Raw genomic sequence first — 21,256 nt, forward strand, 5'->3', positions numbered from 1 at the left:
CAATCCTCCAAATTCTTTTGGTCTAGTGACCTTGTTTCAAGCTACCAAACAATGTCCTCCCATAGCTTCTTTCCTCCCTCTCCACAGGAATTTTCTTCTAATTTTGTCAATTGCTTTGATAACACACGAAGGAAGGTTGATGGCCATCTTTAAGTAAATAGTCATTGAGGACAGAATAGTCTAGACAAGAATCAATCTTCCAGCTCTAGTCAGCAGATCGGCTTTCCAGCAGGGTAGACGATTTGCAATTTTATCAATGAACGTTTGGAGGTGCAGTTTATCAAGCTTTTTTAAGGATAGAGGCACCCCCAAGTATTTGCAGGGGAAGTTGGCAACATCGCATGGCAGCAGGTTACGTATGGTATCAAGTTTTTCAACAACACAGTGGATGGGGAAAACACTGCTCTTTGCCATATTTGTTTTGAGCCCAGATGCCTCACCAAAAAAACCTGAGTATGTCCATGGTGATTTCTAAATCAAATGCCACCGGGTGGAGCAAGATCACCACATCATCATCATAAAGAGAAATACGGTTATGATCTGAATTTTCTGTTAGAGGCTCCAGCAATCCATCAGCAGCAGCCTTCTTAATTAAGTAGCACAATACATCCATACCATTAAGCATTACTTGAGAAGCAGAAGCAAGAAGAATGCTAACAATATCACACCACATTTGCCCAAAACCCAAATGCTTCAAGACCTCTAAGAGGAAGAGCCACGAGACAGAATCAAAAGCTTTGGTGATATCCAACTTAAGGAGGATCCTTGCACATTTTTTCTGGTGAAGCATTTTGGTTGTCTGTTGCACAAGCATAAAGTTGTCCAGCATGGATCTGCCTTTAATAAATGCACTTTGATTCTGAGACACTATATTATCAAGGTGTCCAGCCAGCCTATTTGCCAAAAGCTTAATGATGAGCTTAGCAAAGGAGTGGACCAAGCTTATGGTCCGAAAATCCTTAACATGGCATACTTCATCTTTTTTGGGTATTAGAATGATGTAGGCTGAATTGAGCAGCTCCAAATTTCCCCGATTACTATTCCAAACAGCCATAGTAGCTGCCATAATATCTCCCTTAATAATATGCCAGCACGACTTATAAAATTTCCCGGTAAAACCATCCGGGCCAGGAGCCTTGTTTAAGGTAGAGATAGGACTGTTTTCCAGACTTCATCTTCCATGAAAGGGTTGTCCAGCGATGAGAGATCATGAGTAGAAATTTGGAGATGATCCAGATCAATAGTATGTGCTCGGTCAGATGAACATCCCAGCAGATTGTGGAAAAAATCACTTAGAGTTTCCTCCTTGTCCTCATGCCTTGACTTTATCAAACCATCGTCAGATAACAGATTACCAATAAAATTTTTGCCTTTGTGGTATTTAGCATGGAGGTGGAAGAAGACAGTGTTAGCATCCCCCGCAGCCAACCAGGTGATCCTAGAGCGGCTCCGAGCCATAGAACGTTGCAAGGTTGAAAGGGCCACAATGTGACCATCGAGCTGTTTCAACAACCAATTTTCTAACACAGAGACAAGGGTCTGTTATCTTGAGCAGATTGCAGCTTATGCATAATTTCCCGCGCCATCCCAAGCTGAGAGGTAATATGACCCACCCTTTTTTGAGACCAGCTTTGGAGATGCTGGACAATGGCTCCAAACTTCTTGGAGAGGGTTACAAAAGGACAAGGGGAGAAAGGAACAGAATTCCAAGCAGCCTCCATTGTCGCAATAAAATCAGGCAATTTTGTCCAATAAGATTCAAAATGGAACCTGTTGCGACCAGGCGTCAAAACTTGGAGCCCAAGAAGCAAAGGGCAATGATCTGAACCGTTTGTGCTAGCACTTTGCATAAGGCAATGGGGAAAAAGCGGCTCCCAATCTGGAGAGCAAAACATTCTGTCAAGTTTGACGAGAGTGGGCGTATCTTGGCGATTAGACCAAGTGAATTTCCGACCATGCAAAGCCAATTCTTTTAACACCAGATCATTACTTCTGAATCTCTCCATAAGCTGCCTAATAAAATTGCCAGAGCTCTTATCTTCATCTCTGTGATGAGGTTAAAATCACCCATTAAAATCCAGGGTCCAGGACAAGCAGATCTCATATTCCAAAGCTCTTGCATAAATTGAATTTTGTTGCTGTCGCCTTGAGGCCCATACACGCAAGTCAACCACCAAGGAAGATGATCTCTTGGACTGAACTGAATTGTCACGCTATGGTGATCCACCCAAGATGCGTTGGCCGGACCAATTTCATTACTCCAGGCCACGAGAATCTCACCACTAGATCCAACCGAGGGAAGAAACAGCTTGTGCACAAAATTAGACCCAAGTGTAGTCAAGGTAGTAAGCATAGAGGTCTCAGCCATCTTGGTTTCTTGGATACAAACCACATTAGCATTAAAGGAGTTTATCAAATTACGAACAGAATCCTGACGAGCTCTAGAGTTTAAGGGAGCATTACATTCCAGATGGTATTCTTTAGATGAAGCTGGAAGAATTTGTTCGTCTGAAGCAAGGCGGGGACTCTGTAATGCAATACCTTGCTAAGTTCAACCACCTATCTCAATATGTCATAGAACAAGTCAACACGGACTTAAAGAATAAAAACTTTCGAGTCAAGGTACTTCTCAGGGGAAGGGTAATGTGTCAAACAACCAGGTAGGCAAAGGTGAAAAGAGGACTGGACGGGTTTATTATACCCAGGTGGCCACTACACCAGAAGGAGAACCCGTGCAGATGGGTACGTTTTCTGTCGCCAATCATCCCGCATTTATTCTTTTTTATTCCGGTGCATCGCACACTTTCGTAAGCAAGGTTTTATTGAGAAACATAGTATCTTGACTGAGGAATCCAAGAAGGGTATAGTGATACAGTCACCCAGGGGTTGACTGTATACCAAAGAGATAGTATCTCAAATAGTGGTAGAAATGGTTGGACATAATTTCCCACCGATATGGTAGTTATAAAGGGACATGATATAGATGTAATTTTGGGTATGAACTGGTTGGCCCAAAATGAAGCAGACATCAACACTAGTCAACGAACTGTTAAGTTGAATCGTGGACCAGGATAAGCTAGATTGTTGATTCCTATACCTGCTTCGGTCAAGGTAACTGGAAGAGCTTTTGAAGTTACGGTACTAGAAGTACACGATATTCCAGTAGTGTGTAAGTTTCCGGACGTATTTCCTGAGGATTTGCCTGGATTACCTCCTGAGAGGGATGTGGAGTTCGTGATCGAGTTAAAGCCTGGCACGACTCCTATCTCAACAAGGTCGTACCGCATGGTCCCTAATGAATTGGCTGAATTGAAGACACAGCTGCAAGACATGTTGGAGAAAGGGTTTATCAGGCCAAGTTCCATGCCATGGGGGTGTCCAGCCATTTTCGTGAAAAAGATCGAACTCTGCGAATGTGTGTGGACTATCGACCCCTTAATGGAGTTACCGTCGTCGTGATCCGTCGGTCGTCCTTGTCGTGCCACGCGTAGTCTCGCTTCACCCCGTCATCGTGAGCGTGGCATGCAGTGAAACAAGCCCCCAAGTCACTGGGTTGAATGCACGCCACGGTGAGCGAACCCGATGAGAATATCTCATCGCCGCCGTGGACGCTCCCATCCCAAATTCGCGAAGAACGCAATTGATCTCTTTAAATTGAGTGCTCCCTCACTCTGCCTTTCTTTCACGAACCCAGTCCACCCTCAACCGACCCCTCTCGTCCACCAGAGCGTGAGTTCACCGGAATTCCCCGAAAATAGTCATTGTCGCCGCCGAGTTGAGCCTCGTCGTGGCCTGCCCTTCTCAGGTTAGTTCATGCCCCTCTGGTCCCTGTTTTAGTACACCTTTGGCCTCTAGATGCTCACGGTTTCGACTATTTGAACGCTACCGCAGTACAGTTCTGGGAACGCCACGTTGCCACTCGGGAACACCGTCGTAGACACCCCTCGCGTGGACCGACACTCCTGCGTTGTCTTCGCCCGAATTCGCGCAAGCACCTTAATCCTAGTGAGACACTGATGCTCTCCCCGCTCTTCAATTGAGTACTACCGAACTATGTGCGCGGGTACGGGGACTCACCGGAGCCCTGGCTCCGTCAGCGTTGCGGGCAGACAAGAATTAGGGGCGGGTCAGTCCAATTAGCCTTGATAATGTGCTCGGGAAGTCTCTGGGGTGGTGTTGGTGTGCTTGCTGCCACTGGTAAGGGTCGCCGACGATGAGCCCCGCCTCCGAGGCCAAGTGTTCGATCAACGCGCGGTTGAGGACTCAAACCCGTAAAGAAATATAAGTAGGAGGGCTTAGGGGAAGTTGTCAGCGACTCTGTGAAATAGTGTCGCGGGCTCTTCACTGATTGTTTGAATTCCTAGGGGACTTTGCGCAAAGTCGCACGCGGGCGCGGATGCGGGCTGGTTCAGGCTGGATTGAGCCCAAACCTGTTAGTTATTTTCTCTTTTCTTTTTCCTGGTAGCTTGTGAAATCCATCAAAAATAGTAGAAAAATGATAAAACATGGGTCCAATTTTATTAGACTCCTAAAATCAGGTAGTATTTAATAAAAATAATTCCAAGGTTTCTATTTCAAACCATAAAATATTTAGCATTTAAAGGTACTTAATCAAAACCTCTTAGAATTTTAGAAATAGTTTAATAATCCCAAAAATCATAAAACTTTTTGGGTAGACTTAAAATGTTTGTTTTGAACCTTGAGTAAAGTTTAAACATATTTGGACAATGTTTGACTACGAAGCCAATAATAAGCCCAAAGAATTAAACCCTTTAATACCTAGTGATTGAAAGTAGAACTTGCAAATCATAAATTTGCTACAACTTGGTAGCCTAAGAAGATTAGCTGAACTAATCCTAAAAGATTATCTAGCTAGAAGTCTTGATGTTGATAGGCTTCGTGAAGGAAAGTTGGATTCAAAACACTGCTTTCTATCTACTCATTATAAACTTGCATATCCATGATATAGCATAAGCATTCATAATATAGTAGAAGTTGTTCCTCCGACTGAGAATAACTTTTACTTCGACATCCGTGGTGAGGAAGCAGCTACTCCTAACCCAAGGCAAGCCCCGGTGCATTTACCTTTCCTTGTATTTTAAAGTTTTACCAACTTTGAATGTTGCATTTCCTTCCTTGAAGGATTGAATACCATTCCTTGTTACCTGATTTATGCAAACAATTCTTAAGGATGCTTAGTCTTGCTTTAGAAAGCAAAAATGATTTGTTTTTAAAAAGGTGATGCTTCACATTGGAATGGGAATTTTTACAAAGGAAAGACTTATGATGATGAATCCATCACAACACCTGAAAAGAGTACCTCTATCAGGTACCAAACTTTGGGTTATAAATGATAAGAGGAGACCGGGCGGGTGACTTGTACGAGAAAGAGGTCTCAGTGTAGTGTCTCCGTCTGAGTCGTTTAAGGACCGAGCCAATATAGGCTTGATGATTGAGGACCTTTAAACTGGACACATGTCTCATCATGGGTAAGCCTTCCCTCAGCCGGACCAATACCAGAACAGCTCGCCCGCACCGGGCGTGAGAGATGGTGAGAGTAGCGTGTACCCTACAAGCAAGAGGCTGGACGTTAGAGTAACTTTGCTCTCGGGTAGCGGGAACCCGTTCTTGTTTTGAGAAACTCGGGTGCGAGTTGACATGCAAGGGTTAAGTGCTACATATGTCGTGTGGTTGGAGATCTCCAGCTGAGTATTAATCGATTCGGGTCGTCGTTACTTCTCGGATATGAAGACTTAGTCACAGACCTGCATCGTAGTTAATAAGTGGAACAATAACTTAGAAGAAAAGAAGCTAGTATAGGACAAGTGAATGCTCTAGATTAAGCAAATCTAGAATCAAGAAAGAACTTAGTGTGCTAAGTAAAAGATGGCTTAAGGATCCACTTCTAATAAGCTTTTCTGCAAAAAGAGTCTTTGAAACTTGATGAGCTTTACCTCGAATCCCTTTAAGCCAGCATATCCTTAAGAGTCTTTTCTTTAGTCGGGTAAGCCTGGTTGAGCAATTGCCTACTCAGGATTGTATTCCCTGTTGTTTTTCAGGTTATAGTTTTGCTCTGTTGTGGATGGTGCTAAGTGTCGGTGGGCTCGGCCTTTTTATATAAGTATATTCCGTCTTTATCTTCTTTATGAGGATTGTCACTTAAGCTAGAATGTATTACAAACTTGTGAAAATTATACATCATTCGAAGTGTAATATTTTGGATTTACTTTATAATCACTTCGATCTTGTATAATGTAATCTTAATGTAACTTGTAACTTTTTGTAAAAAAGAAATTCCGCTGCAAATGTTGGTGTGTGATTTGTGTTTACTTAATACAGCGATCTTGGTTGTAAGTGGTTTATCCAGGGTCCTTGGGACACTCGGACGGATCCTTTTAAGTTACCTGGTGTACATGCATAGCCGTCCGAGGTCTTTGAGACGGGGATAGGTGCATGTGGGCCCGATAACTTGGGAGGTCATGCCACAGGAGCCCTATGGCCGTCATGCGAGAGCAAGGGGGTGTTGTCGTAGCCGTCTAGTTGTCCCGCGTGGCTACTGCTTGTACAACCCTAGATTAGGTTTAGGGTTTCACATATTCCAACACCAAGCAAAGAAGTGAGTGAGCGTGGGGAACGTGTCAGACTTCGAACATAAGGAAAAGTCCATAGATAGAATGAGCAAGTAATATGCTAGTGACAGGGGATGTCCACAGATCGCAGTGTATAAGATCAAAAATGCATGTTGTCCTCGAAGAGGTGGGGAAAGGAAGTCGAACATGACGGCCAAGCTGACATGAATGATAGAGGTGCTCCAAAGAGCCCCGATCACAAGAGATGACCAAACTACAAGATAGCTTGGACAAGAAATTAGGACCAGAGTGGCCAAGACGATAATGACAAGTAATGGACGACACAACTACAATCAAGGCGTGTGGAGTGGAAGGACCTAGAGGACGCAGGCAGGTGAAGAGGGTATAGAGGTCCTGAGCTGCCACGGCGGGCGTGAAGGGTTCTAGAAGCTAGAACCTTCACAGGCAAACCAAACAAGTCGAATTATATGGAACAAGAATAGTCAGTGGTGAACTAACAAACATAAAGAAGATTCTGAATAATGTTAGAAGCGACAAGGCCATTCTGAAGGCAGAAAGGAACATGAAGCACTGAGGCACCCATGGAGGTAATCACGGGAACAGACCTATTTCCAACAATGATGGAGGAAGTAAAGGACAGGTGTGGAGGATGGATGGAAGAGTGTACCAGTGTCAAGAATGGTGTAATACAAATCATCAGAGTCGGCCACCCAATCGGTGACGGAGGTGGGTGCCAGGGTCATCATACTGAACGAGTCGGTGAGGGATTGCTAGTCCCACGTACCGATCCACGGGGTCCACAAGGGAAGGCATGAGAGCCAGGGAAGCTTGTTCTAAGATAGAGCCGAGTACAGAGGTGACAGCGATAGAGGCGGGGTGACGATGAGAGCCAGCTTGGGCAAAGCGTAGAGAAGATGGGCTCATGGTCGGTCTCGGACACATGTAGATGGTAGCGGTTCACATGTTGTAGAAGGACGGCAAGGGAGTGTTGCCTCTACCGCCGGGTGTACAGATAAGAGCACCCCCATCACCACAATCGTCTTTGTCGTGACAACGACAGCCCCTAGAGCTAGAAGCTAAGCAAGGAGCTCCAGAGAGCATAGAGGGTCAATGTGGCGCCCCCGGAGGAGGCGACCCAGGAAGACGGCACACCAAGGGTGGCGTAGTGTCGTAGCTGCGCCTAGAGGCAATTCAGCGGCCATGGTGCTCTCCTCGAGAAGGAGCTTGTTGCAGACATAACGGAGGGAGGGGGAATGACATGGTCCAATTGATGAGGGCCTTCAAATGGTCGTAACGACAAGTGAGACTTGCGGAAGGTTGAGGACTAGTGTGCCATCTGTCATAGGCTCACCGAGGTCATGGAGAAAGTCTGACATGCCCTTCATCCGATAGCAGTACTCGGTGGCGTAGAGATCACCCTGGACAAAAAGGCGAAAGTTGGCGTCAAGCTGTAGAGTACGGGCCTCGCGGATGCCAAGGAACTGAGCCTCGATGGCAACATAGACCTAGCGAGCGATGCCTCTCGCCCCCCTCCCCGCCAACCTAGTCGCGCCAATGGGAGTAGAGGATCGAAGCATTGTTATTAAAACGTCGCTTAAATGTCGTTTAAGCGTCGTTTAAACGACAAAACTTGGTTAGAGTTTAGAACGGTCGTTTTTAGCAAAAACGCGTAGAACGCCTAATTATCACGTTTAAACGTCGCTTAAACGTCATTTTCTCGTTTTCGAACGTTCGAGGCGTGTTCAGGACATTCTATGTGTTATTGCCTTATTGGGCCTTTCACATGCCAAAAAATACACAGGGCATAGGGCACGACATACTCTCCTTTGTGTTGTTGCTAGCGCCGCCACCCGCCTCCATCATCTCCTCCAGGTCCTGCTAGCGCCGCCGCCCGACTCCCTCCTCTAGCATCGTCGCCTGTACTCCCTCCTCCAGCGCCGCCACCCGACTCCTCTCCTCCAGCGTCATCGCCGCCCACCCGCATCCATCTCCAGCGTCGCCTGCCGCCCTCCCTCCGATTCCAGCGTCCAGCGCCGACAGTCTCCCTCCTCTCCTCTGCCCCCTCCTCCCTCTCCATCCTCAAAACATTCTAGGGCTGCCAGGCCAGTGAAGCGCCGCCCTCCCTAATTTTAGACTTTTAATCATCAAGAGGTTCAGTCTTCTAGTTCAGACAGTGACGCCCTCCCTAGTTTCAGACTTTCAGTCATCAAGAGTTTATGGTTACTGATCATAGATACAAGTTGTAACTTGTGTGGTTGAACTTGATCTGTTTCATTTTGTTTTGTGAACTCAAGTACTAAACTTATGTATGAACATATTCTATAATTGAAGTTTTATGTAGTGTCTGAAAAGACGTTTCAACGTTTAAATGTTAAAAAGGTGGTTCATAACATTTTACCGTTTTACCGCTTTAATAACCATGGATCGAAGCCAGGTCGAGAACAACAAAGACAAGGGACAGAATGTTTAGGACATCGATGGCCTGGGAGCGAAGGTTGGTGATGACGAATAATTCATGACAGAAGTTGTTGGGGGCGACGTCATGGACGATAGCGGAGTCGTCGTCCTAAACACCCCAAAATTGGCACTCAGCCTCAATGAGTTGCTAGCGAGAAACAAGGGCGACAAAAAGCATCGTGGCGAGGGCAAATCAGGCAGTAGCCACCTCATCGCGAGCAAAGGGATCTAAGCATAAGTTTGAGGGGCATTCCCACTAGGGGCAGTGGGGCGAGCGGCGGCCCGCCTGTGGAAGGAGAATGGGCACGGCATTGGCAACATCAGCCTAGGAGGGGCGAGGAAAGAGAGCGGGAAAGGAAGAGGGAGAAGGAGCGCCAAGACCAGCCATAACGGTAGTGGGCGTCGCAAGAGGGGAGGTGGCGTCGAGCACAAGCGAGGGTGGACACAATTTAGGAAGAGGCTGATACCATAATAGTTAAAAAGAAAAGTTACTGAAACCCTAGGGCAGCCACTACACATGTCTACCCCTGATGGGCCGCGATGGTCAAACTATCATGAGACCTACACCACGGTGCAAAGTCTGACAGACAAGGTTGGTCCTTCCTCAGCCACAACTCCATCACATGCTAGGAGCCTCCTAGCACGACCACGCAGCTAGAGCTCTAGCAGGCGATGGAGAGCCAACCGGAGGCTAGGTGCGGCACTACATCATTCATCATTGGCTGGCCAATAGCTTCGTTCATGTGACTGTCTGTCTTTGTTGCCCTGTGATGTTCAAGTGCTCCAACCAACTCCCATTGCTGACTGGGGCACCCCTAGTGTCCTCCAGCCCCTACTCCTGGCCCATGAAGGGTCAACCCCATCTTTGATGGTCTGACTCGATTACAAATAGGAGCAACCTATCAACTACCGGAATCCCTTCACTACATTGACTACGTCGCTGCTAGATAACTATCGCAGCATGCTATCTGGTCCCAACTAGTGTGCTGCCATGGCAGATGGTAGCAGCCTCTCATCGACAATGGCACCTGGCGACTAGTGCCTCAACCACCTGACGCCAACATTGTGATGAGCAAGTGTATTTTCAAACACAAATTCCATTCTAATGGATCTTTTGCCCGCCACAGGGCTCGTTGGGTTGTTTGTCTTCTCCCAGCAACACAATGTCAACTACAACTAGTCGTAACATCCTAATGGTTGAGCTGGCCATTTGTGCCATGCTCGTTTTTATGCCATCTACGTCGTGTTTCTCCCAGCAGCATGGTGTCAACTACATCTAGTTCATTGTTAAGCATTATGGGTCAACCTAAAGCAAATCAAACTTGCATCCCTACCTAGTAATGCTAAATTGTCACAAGAATATTCATTACCAACCCAACAGCTGGCTATCATCTAGATATAGTATCGGGAGTACCAATTCACCATAAATTTGCAGCAATATGGATAAGACATTTACTAATCTGACTCCATTTCGCTCCTATGTATTCATGAAAAAAAACATTTGTCCTAGACCTCAAGGGTTTAATATTTTTCATAAGTGAAATTGAAGTTGTAAAAATTTTACTGTGTTATTTCAGATGGGCTTTAAATGAGATAAATGGTCAACAAAGTGTACGGAAATGCAGCAAGCATAAGCTTTTAGGTTCCAAAGAGGAACACGCACAGGCGTCGACCAACATAGCAGGAGCAGAGGAAGTAATGTCACAGACTCAGTTTAGTTTACAACGTTGGATATGCCAAATTAGTTCTAGTTTTTCTGCTCTGTGAACCTTTTTTTGCATTATCAACTCCCACCGGACTAGTTTGGACCATTGCACATTTGCACACTTTAATTAGATGTAGGTATAAATAGACTTCAGAGGCAAACTGGATATAGATGAACCATACCTCCTATGAGAAGTCGAATGGATCCATCACTCATTTTCAAGAGAACATATGGATCTGCAATTGAAGCAGATGCAGCTGCAAGAGGCTCAGAATTCAATGACGATTCGGAAGTATGCATAGAAAAGTTTAGCTCTTGTGTCATGAAGGAACCATCAAGCACACGAGCACCCTTGGCATATACCTGTATGACGCGACACCTGTAAAATTCAAATTCAAATAATATATTAAGATGGTAAAGACAAAGCAGTAGAAGCCCTGAGCACATTCATCATCCAGTAATGGAGCATTTTCAATTATCTATAAAAAGGTGCTAGAACTGGCCTGCCATGTGAAAGAAACTTATAGTGGGAGCACTAGGCTGTTATAATAAGGTGCATAAGAAGACATTTTGCAATTATTCTTTCACCCTCCTATTTTTCAATTATTCTTTCACCCTCCTATGTCTTCAGATGGCACATTATAAAAAGGTGAAAGAATAAAAATCTGCCTGTTATAAAAAGGTGCTAGAACCGGCATGCTACTTGCAAAATGTCTTCAATGCTCATTGCAATAAAACGAATTTGGGGTAGTTTTGCATTTTTTCCCTTATTAAAATGAAACATTAAAGATTATCAGTGGCATACCTCCCAAACAAGTTACCAGCAGCAATTGTGCTCCCTTGAACATTATAGTCAACTGTTTCAGTGACCTCTCCAAGATCATCACCTGTCTGAAGCACCTATTGTAGCACACAATCATGTTGTACAGTTAGTAATTTTTAATCATTTCTTCAAAAGAAATTAAAGGATCAAGCAAAATTGAAATCAACCATATGTTAAATAGAAAAAACAACTAGTAATCATTTCATCAAAAGATTAGGTTCAAGCGGTGAGAGCTGTCTCACCGAGCCACCAGGCCGGTTCGAAGCAGCCTCTCCGCATTTGTGAAGGGAAGGCTTGCCTCGGTTTATCCCTTCCCCAGACCCCACTCATGTGGGAGACTCCGGCACTGAGCCTGCCCTCTTTTATTAGGTTCAAGCACAGTTATCAAAGCGGTAAGGCAAGGCATGGTAACTAACTACTGCTTTACACTTAAGCGGCTAAGGTGTGAGGCATAACAACACCTTGCCACAAGAAAGGAAAAGCAAAATATGAGGGTAGAGTCGTTAAGTATGGGGAAAAGAAAAAGAGAGTAAGAACTAGGCTAGCCCAGCACACCAGCAGCCCATGTTACCCTTCCCTTTTGGTGTGTGAACCTGCATATGAAGTCCTAGACTCCCGTTACCCTCTTTCCAGCATCACCACTCCCATCTGTAGTTAGATAATCTGCTGCTCTCCCCTACTCTTCTGTCAGCAGGTGAGGCGATGGTAGAATGTGTCGATGCACTTGTGACTTGTTGAGTGATCCCTGAAGGCAAAGATGGCACAGCTCGCCCAGGGGATTGCTGTGCATTGGGAGCTCGAAGCAAATATTGGTGAGGTCCGCAAAACATGCCCAGAACAGGACACCATGGTTGCGCTGCAACCTGTAGTACCATTGTTGAACGGCTCCCTGCATGTAGAATGAAGCCAGCCATACTTTCTCCGGCTTAGGGGTGCATGCAGCACGGAAGATTTGCTCACAGTGGTGGAGACGTAACAGCGGGTCTTCTAAGCCGTCGTACTTGGGGGAACACAGCTATCAGCTAGTGAGTGGTGGCATTGATGAAGGTGTCAGTCCTGCCCCCAGCTGTAGAGGATTCCGGCTGGAACACGGGTTGTGGCTGCTTGCATGACTTCTTGTCGCTGCCTGCTAATTGCTTCGATTGAACGTTATTGACAGTGATATGAAGACGGCCTTGATCAGCCTTGAGGGACAAGACCTCAGCAGACAGGCCGGTCACCTTATCCTCCATGTCCATCAGCCGGCTGGCGTTGCCAGTGATCTTGTCAAACACTTCCTGCATGGTGGTGGTGAGGACCGCAGCTGGATGGAGAGAATTTGAACAGAAACAAAGTTGGTGGCACCGACGGAGGACACGATGGCAGCTAGGAGGTGGCGCAAGAATGGTGGTGGCAGCTGGGAAGTGGCGCTGGGGGGAGCGGGGCTGGGCGGCGCATGATCTGTGGCTATGATTATCATGATGTAAGGAACCATGGAGTTTATTGCTCACGAGGAGAGATTACAGTAGAATTAGGGGGAGAGCGAGAACCCCTACCTGTGGCAAATTTAAGAGATTTTCTTTGCTCAGCGCTGCCAGAGATTTATTCTTATCTCTATCGCTTATTTCCTTAACACATTTATCTCTATACCTAGTGCTTATCTTCTTAAAAGATTTATTTATGTCTCTACTGTTTATCTCCTTCAAACCCTATAGGCGTCGGTTGGGCTGGTTGGGCCTTCTCTGGCCTGGGCCAGCGGGCGGCGGCTATAGGTCTTGCTTTTAAAGCTATCTACAACAACCACTACATATGAAGGTAGAGGCATAGCTGCAGCCTCAGTTCAGCAGCATCATTCACCAGTGTCCGTGTGTTCTGATCTCTTTTTCACACTCCAGTTCGTGTGTGAGGGCAGGACAGTGGCAAAATCAAACGGACCAGCACCGGGGGACGACAACGGGGTGATAGACCGGGGGCTCGGCGCGAGAGCGAGCCGGTGCACCGCGTTGACCGTGGCGCTGGGTCGGTGTAGCGAGACGACGGGGCATCACGTGGTTGTGCGGGAGATGCCGGAGCCACACATGGCTGTGCGGGAGATGCCGGAGCCACACATGGCTGTGCGGGAGACGCCGGTGCCGCGCGAGGCGACGCAGGGGACGCCGAGGCTGCACGTGGCTGTGCGGGGGAGGGCGGCACCGTCAAGGCCGCGCGAGGCGACGCAGGGGACGCCGAGGCCGCACATGGCTGTGCGGGGGAGGGTGGCGCCGTCCGGGCCGCGCCGGGCGGCACGGAAGACGTACCTACAGGGAAGGGGGCACGACATCAGGGGACACAAAGTCGGGCTCGAGGAACACGTCGAGATCAGTGAGAGAGGCAGCGAAAGAAGAAGAGAAGGGGAAATCCGACTCGTCGAAGATGACGTGACGAGAGATGAGGACTCTATGGGAGGTGAGGTCGAGACACTGATACCCCGGGGGAGTATCCGAGGAAGACACAGCGAGTGGAGCGGGGCGCTAATTTATGAGGAGCAATGGAGGCGAGATTAGGGTAGCAAGCGCACCGGAAGACACGAAGGTGATCATAGGAGCGATGGATGCCGAAAAGAGCGAAGTAGGCTGTGGGTTGGGCAACCGCCATGGTGGGAAGACGGTTGAGGAGGTAGATGGCAGTGGTGAGGGCCTCAGCCCAGTAGTGAGCAGGAAGGAAAGCCTGAAAAAGCAGAGTGCATGACATCGTTCGTCGTGCGAATCATGCGCTTAACCCTACCGTTCTGAGGAGACATGTAGGGGCACGACATCCGGAGCTAGACGTCGCGAGAGAGGAAGAAGTCACGGGACGCATTGTTATAGAACTCGTGCTCGTTGTCACACTGGACACTCCAGATGGTGCGACCAAACTGAGTGGAGGCCGAAGCGAAGAAGTGAGACAGTGTGGGATAAGTGTCTGACTTCTGTCGTAAAGGAGAAGTCCACAAATAATGCGATAAGTCATCGAGAATGACTAATACTTATAACCAGAAATGCTGATTACAAGGGATGTCCATACATCACAGTGTATCAGATCAAAAATGCCTACTACTCTAGAAGAGGAGGTGGGGAATGGAAGGAGCCGACGGCCGACCGGCCATGGCGACGGCTGTAGGTAGGAGAGGATTAGAGAGATAAAGAAAAACCTAAGGCTAATGATACCATCTTGGAAACCCTAATTACATTCCATAGAGGACAAGGGTACATATATAGGGAACCCTAATGGGCCAGCTAACATGAATCCTAAGGCCCAGAGGATCCCGGGAGAGCCCAATAAGGACTAGTACATAAACACTCTAACAGTCATGATTTCAAATTCAACAAATAATACAGCAGAACAACTATTTCATAAACTTAAATAAGTTTCGAAACAACAAGGTAAGCCCGGTTCAAAGTGAGATCCAGGTCCTAGTAAATCCAAGAAAAGTAGAGGACTGGACGTACAATACCAGACTAGGCATGTTGTAATGAACCTAGTCTGGAGTGACCCAGACCTGCCCCATTCTCCAGTCCAGGGAATCAGGGTACAGGTCGCAATGGACCTAGCTTTCCAAAGCCAGGTCCTTCCAGGCCCAGCGTGGACTTTGAACAGGTTCATACTTGTTAATTATGTCAAGGCCCATATATATTTTAGCCCTATATGGCCCATAAGGAATTCCCTATATACTGCTGTTATCCCTATGGACTTGTTAGACTCTCAGTCATCAAAGGTTAGTAACAATACTCACCATTGAAAGATGAAGAGGCAAGAGAGCATTCAAATATTGTATTTTGGAATAGTCAAGTAAAGTCTGAAATTTCTATATTCTAACTCTTATTTCTATAAGTACCAAGAACCGAAAAAACTGTTAGGCAATAGAATATGCCATCTGTGGATATCCTAGCTGCTATAGATAGCAGATGTAAATCAGGGATTAGTTGCTAGATATAGCAGATGTAAATCAGGGATAAATCAGGGGAATTATCCCTGCCTTGTATAGCAGGCCAGCCAGCTCTATATAATAGAAGGTGCCCCCTCTCATTGAGGTGTGGCCAATTGCCATCAACCCTGTTTCTCTACATGGTATCCGAGACCCAGGCATCGATCTAATTTCCCAACCCCCTCACCTTCTCCCCTCCAGCCGCGCCGCCTTAACCAGACCGCGCCGCTTGTAAAGCAGGCCAGCCAGGGAGGTTCTGGTGCCCAGGCTGGGCGCACCCTGGGCATTCTCGGGTCTTCCCCGCAGGCCCACACCGCCTTCGCTCCACTCCAGGCGTCCTCCAGCAGCTCCAACACCTCCACCAGCACCTGGGATGCAGCAGGCCTCATCGCTGCCCTGCAAAACATGCAACTTCAGGGCAACTCGCCCTGGGTTGTTGACTCCGGCGCCTCTACGCACATGACGTCCTCGGATGGTATGCTTACTCAGCGCCTTCCCCCCTCCATCTCCTCAATAACAGTAGGTAATGGCACTAGTATACCTGTTATGTCTAGAGGTCATTCCGTCCTTCCTACACTTACAACAAATTTTGCTCTTAATAATATCCTTGTCGCCCCATCCATAGTCCGCAACCTGTTATCCGTTCGTCAATTCACTCGCGACAACAATTGTTCCTTTGAATTTGACGCCCATGGTTTCTCTATTAAGGATCTCAGGACGGAACGCGTGATTCTCCGTTGTAACTGCGACGGGGACCTATACACCATGCCTGCCTCCACACCTGGCGCTCCACCTCATGCTCTCCTGGCTGCATCGTCAACTCTCTGGCATCAACGTCTCGGTCACCCCGCCCCCGCCGTTTTAGAGCGTCTCAATAAACTTCATGTTATTTCCTGTAATAAAGTACAACACTCCCTATGTCACTCATGTCAACTAGGCAAGCATACGCATCTACCTTTTAGTTCTTCGCATTCCATAACTCATGCACCCTTTGAACTCGTTCACTGTGATGTATGGACTTCACCCATCAATAGTCTGTCTGGTTTTTCATATTACTTGGTCTGTTTGGATGATTACACTCACTACTGTTGGGTTTTTCCGCTCCGAAAAAAATCTGATGTCCACCAACACTTAGTCGAGCTTGCTGCCTCTGCCCAAACACAATTCAGCATCCCCGTCAAATGCTTTCAGGCTGATAACGGCACTGAATTCGTAAACACTGCCACCATCAAATTCCTCGCTGCTCAAGGCACTCACCTTCGCCTCTCCTGCCCCTACACATCTCCCCAAAATGGCAAGGTTGAACGTATCATCCGCACACTCAACAATTCCATTCGCACCATGCTTCTACATGCTTCCCTACCACCCACATATTGGGCCGAGGGACTCCTGACAGCCTGCTACCTCCATAATAGGCGCCCATCCTCCTCTATTCAGCATGAAATTCCCTATACTCGTCTGCATAATCAACCACCAACTTATAGCCATCTGCGTGTTTTTGGGTCTCTCTGTTACCCCAACATGCAAGCAACCTCTAAACATAAGCTCGCCCCTCGCTCCACGGCATGCATCTTCCTAGGATATCCTAGCTCACACAAAGGTTATCGCTGTCTCGACCTATCAACCCGTCGCATCATCATCTCTCGCCATGTCACATTCGACGAGACCACCTTTCCCTTTGCAGCCACCTCAGACGTCTCGTCCTCTGCTTCCCTAGAATTCCTCCTCGACGACGGTATGGTTTCGGTGCCCTGTCCTACTGTTGTTGCAGGTGGGACTCCATCCTCGACACCCGTGGTTGCTCCATCCCACTCGGATGTTGAGCAACCGCCCCCAGACGTTGCAGCCTCACATGACTCGCCTTCTGCGACACCGGGCGGGCGTGGTCCCGTGCCCCCGCCTGGACCCGACGTGGTTCCCTTCCCACGAGTCTACGTCTGTCGTTCCCGTACGACGTCTACGTCCGAGCCGGCAGCTGTCCCAGCAGCCCCTATGACTTCATCGCCTCCACCGTCGCCGCGCGTCACTCGCACCATGACGGGTGCCATTCCTCGTGCCTGCTATGAGGGGTTGGCGGCCACGACGTCATCCTCACCATCGCCGCTTCCGACAAACTACCGCAGCGCGCTGGCCGACGCCAACTGGCGTGCCGCGATGATGGATGAATATCAGGCCCTCGTCGACAACAACACCTGGGAGCTTGTTCCGCGGCCCCCCGGAGCCAACGTCGTAACGGGGAAGTGGATCTTCCGGCACAAGTTCCATGCCGATGGGTCCCTTGCTCGCCACAAGGCTCGCTGGGTTGTCCGTGGCTTCTCCCAGCGCGAGGGCGTTAACTACGACGAGACCTTCAGCCCGGTTGTCAAACCGGCTACCATACGGTCTGTACTCAGCATCGCTGCATCCCGCGCCTGGCCCATTCATCAACTGGACGTGAAGAACGCCTTTCTTCACGGCCACCTCGAGGAGACCGTCTACTGCCAACAGCCGCCAGGATTCGTCGACCCTGGCGCTCCAGATCACGTCTGCCATCTGCAGAAGTCCTTGTATGGCCTGAAGCAGGCTCCGCGGGCATGGTACCAGCGCTTCGCCACCTTCGTCCGGCACCTCGGCTTCGTCGCCTCCATCTCCGACACGTCTCTTTTCGTTCTACGAGAGGGGACAAGTCTCGCCTACCTACTGTTGTACGTCGACGACATCATCCTCACCGCCTCGTCGTCGGCCCTGCTACAACGCATTATGACTCGGTTGAGCTCCGAGTTTTCCATGACGGATCTTGGCGCCCTCCACCACTTCCTCGGCATCGCTGTCACGCGCTCCTCTGATGGTCTCTTCCTCTCCCAGCGACAGTACGCGGTCGAGCTTCTTCAGCGCGCAGGCATGGCTGAGTGTCATCCGACATCGACACCTGTTGACACTCACGCCAAGCTATCTGCGACCGACGGGGATCTACTGTCAGAGAAGGATGCATCAGAGTACAGGAGCTTAGCGGGAGCTCTCCAGTACCTGACGTTGACTCGTCCTGATCTGGCATATGCTGTTCAGCAGGTGTGCCTCTTCATGCACGCCCTGCGCGAGCCTCACCGTGCGCTGGTCAAGCGCATCTTACGCTTCGTCCAGGGGACTCTCTCCTCGGGTCTTCACATTGGCACCGGGTCTGTCACCAAGCTGACTGCCTACTCTGACGCCGACTGGGCAGGCTGCCCAGACTCTCGACGATCCACCTCGGGCTTCTGTGTCTATCTCGGCGACAATCTAGTTTCATGGTCCTCCAAGCGCCAGACCACGGTGTCCCGCTCTAGCGCCGAGGCCGAGTATCGGGCTGTGGCTCACGTTGTGGCTGAGTGCTGCTGGCTTCGACAGTTACTCCAGGAGCTACACATCCAGCTGCCTTCTGCCACAGTTGTCTTCTGCGACAATGTCAGCGCCGTCTACATGACGGCCAACCCCGTCCACCACAAGCGAACGAAGCACATCGAGATCGACATTCACTTCGTCCGCGAAAAGGTGGCCCTTGGTGAAATTCGGGTTCTCCATGTGCCCTCCTCTCACCAGTTCGCCGACATCATGACTAAAGGGCTTCCGACAGCACTCTTTCGAGAATTTCGATCCAGTCTTTGCGTCCGGGAGCCTCCCGCTGCGACTGCGGGCGGGTGTTAGGCAATAGAATATGCCATCTGTGGATATCCTAGCTGCTATAGATAGCAGATGTAAATCAGGGATAGAATCCTAGCTGCTATAGATAGCAGATGTAAATCAGGGATTAGTTGCTAGATATAGCAGATGTAAATCAGGGATAAATCAGGGGAATTATCCCTGCCTTGTAAAGCAGGCCAGCCAGCTCTATATAATAGAAGGTGCCCCCTCTCATTGAGGTGTGGCCAATTGCCCTCAACCCTGTTTCTCTACAAAAACTAGTATCTCTTAGTGTGTCCACATAATAACAAAAAATATAGATGATTAACTCAGTAACTTGCTATAGAAAATCTCCAAGTAAACAAAAAATCAAATCAGTTACCATTGTGCGGCTTTCTAGGCTTATTATCAAATAAGCATGATATTCATTATTGTCAGTTGTATTTCCACGAGAACTCTTGTAGTAAACTGTCCAAATACCTGTGCAACTTGGTAGTTCCACCTAGACAAGTCATGAACAAACATAAGTAAAATACTAGTAGATAGCAAACTCAAAAATTCTGAGATAACCTAAAACTAAACCTATAACTACGAAATATTGCTAACATGTACCATATAATTGTTTTGGTACTACAGACCTCCAACAAGTCCATTTCTCTTATGCTTTCCGCAATGTCATGACTTGGCACTTGCAGAATGGTGGAGAAAGCACACATATGGGCCCGCATTCCATAAACCAAACTGAAAAGGATTTATTTTAACCCTCTTGTCATCTTGGGAGCCTGGTGGTTATGGAATGGAAGCATCACTGCATCAGAATGCATGTGTTTTAGATGGACACCAAGGGTTTCTGATGTTCTTAGGGACATCTCTGGGGCCACCGACCTATGGTGCCTATCTGAAGATAAAGGCTTGAGAGCCCTGTGGGCAAGTTACATTGGTGGTAGCAGCCATGGTTAGTTTTTTTATTTTCATGGCAGGCCTAATTAGTTAAGACGGGATGGGGGGGAGTTTCCTATTATGCCTACTCCCCAACTTTTTGGCACGTTCTACACTATTTCACTTAAAGTAGACAGTGATTGCCAACAGCTGGTAACAACGTCATCATCTTCATCGCCAACAGTCAACACAACTCCCCCTCCTTATCCACATGACAACCACTGTTGAGCCCGCTTACACATCATCACTGAGACGCTCACAGCCAAACTTTGCTCACTAACAACACAGGAACCAAAATGCAGCACAAATCTGCCTCCAACACCAACCGTCTATATATAGCTACAAATATCCCGCGCTACTAGAAATCTCTTCTGTTTCCTTTTTCTACTGACACAGCTTGTCTACCAATCACACACACATCATAATGAGAGCAGCTGGTAGCAATGTGCGAAGACCTCGAGTTGAAGGCCTTGATGCAAATAGTGGCAATGTGCATGATGTAGCGAAAATTGGGCAGAAGTGGTCAGGGGACGGGGGAAGTGAAAGAGAATAGTGGCTAGTGGGGGGGTCTGGTTTAGTTTGTAATAAGATGTGTCATCGGAGAAGTATGAATGAGGATGGCTTATAAGGTGTTTTTTACAATATTCCCTAAATCCAAAATACAAGATGGGCATACCAATGTCAGGTTGTTGGCAAAATACTAATATAATCCCTCTATCCCATAATGAGAAGCATATTTTGCAAAGGAAAACGACAAATTTTACAAAAAAAACACCTAAATTACAAACTATAAGGTTAGAACATAAAACTTGCATCAATATTGCCTCTGAGAAACTGAGATGAAATCGTTTCTTGTTAGCAAATGACAATATATTGTAAAACAAATTAAGGGTCAAAATCATTTGTTTGACTTTTCCATGTTCAAAATATGATTATCAAGAATTGAGAGACATTAGGGCTGCTTGCTTTGGCCCTTGGTTGATTGCCGGTGATTCCAACCTCATCTACAGGGCTTCAGACAAAAACAACTCAAATTTTGACAGAGCTATGATGGGGAGATTTAGGAAGTTGATTGAGGACTTGAGTCTCAAGGAGATTCCACTACACGGGCGTAAATATACGTGGTCAAATCAGCAAGACAGTCCTGTCCTTGTTAAGCTTGATAGGGTTCTCTGTTCAGTGGA

The 21,256-nt window shown here is 47.7% G+C and overlaps 1 protein-coding gene across 3 annotated transcripts in view; it reads right to left on the bottom strand.

The window, feature by feature from the left end:
* LOC103648775 (probable cleavage and polyadenylation specificity factor subunit 1) overlaps positions 1 to 21,256 on the bottom strand; it is a 72,939-nt gene that overhangs the window by 16,774 nt on the left and 34,909 nt on the right. For all 3 annotated transcript variants that reach the window (XM_020548358.2, XM_020548356.2, XM_020548357.2), the window contains exons 14-16: positions 19,516 to 19,635; positions 11,558 to 11,652; positions 10,935 to 11,131 (exon numbers count right to left, since the gene is read on the bottom strand). In XM_020548358.2, coding sequence (XP_020403947.1) covers positions 10,935 to 11,131; positions 11,558 to 11,652; positions 19,516 to 19,635 — 412 coding nt within the window. The remainder of the gene's footprint in view (positions 1 to 10,934; positions 11,132 to 11,557; positions 11,653 to 19,515; positions 19,636 to 21,256) is intronic.

The sequence above is a fragment of the Zea mays genome, chromosome 2, assembly GCF_902167145.1.
Source record: "Zea mays cultivar B73 chromosome 2, Zm-B73-REFERENCE-NAM-5.0, whole genome shotgun sequence".
Lineage (NCBI taxonomy): Eukaryota > Viridiplantae > Streptophyta > Magnoliopsida > Poales > Poaceae > Zea > Zea mays.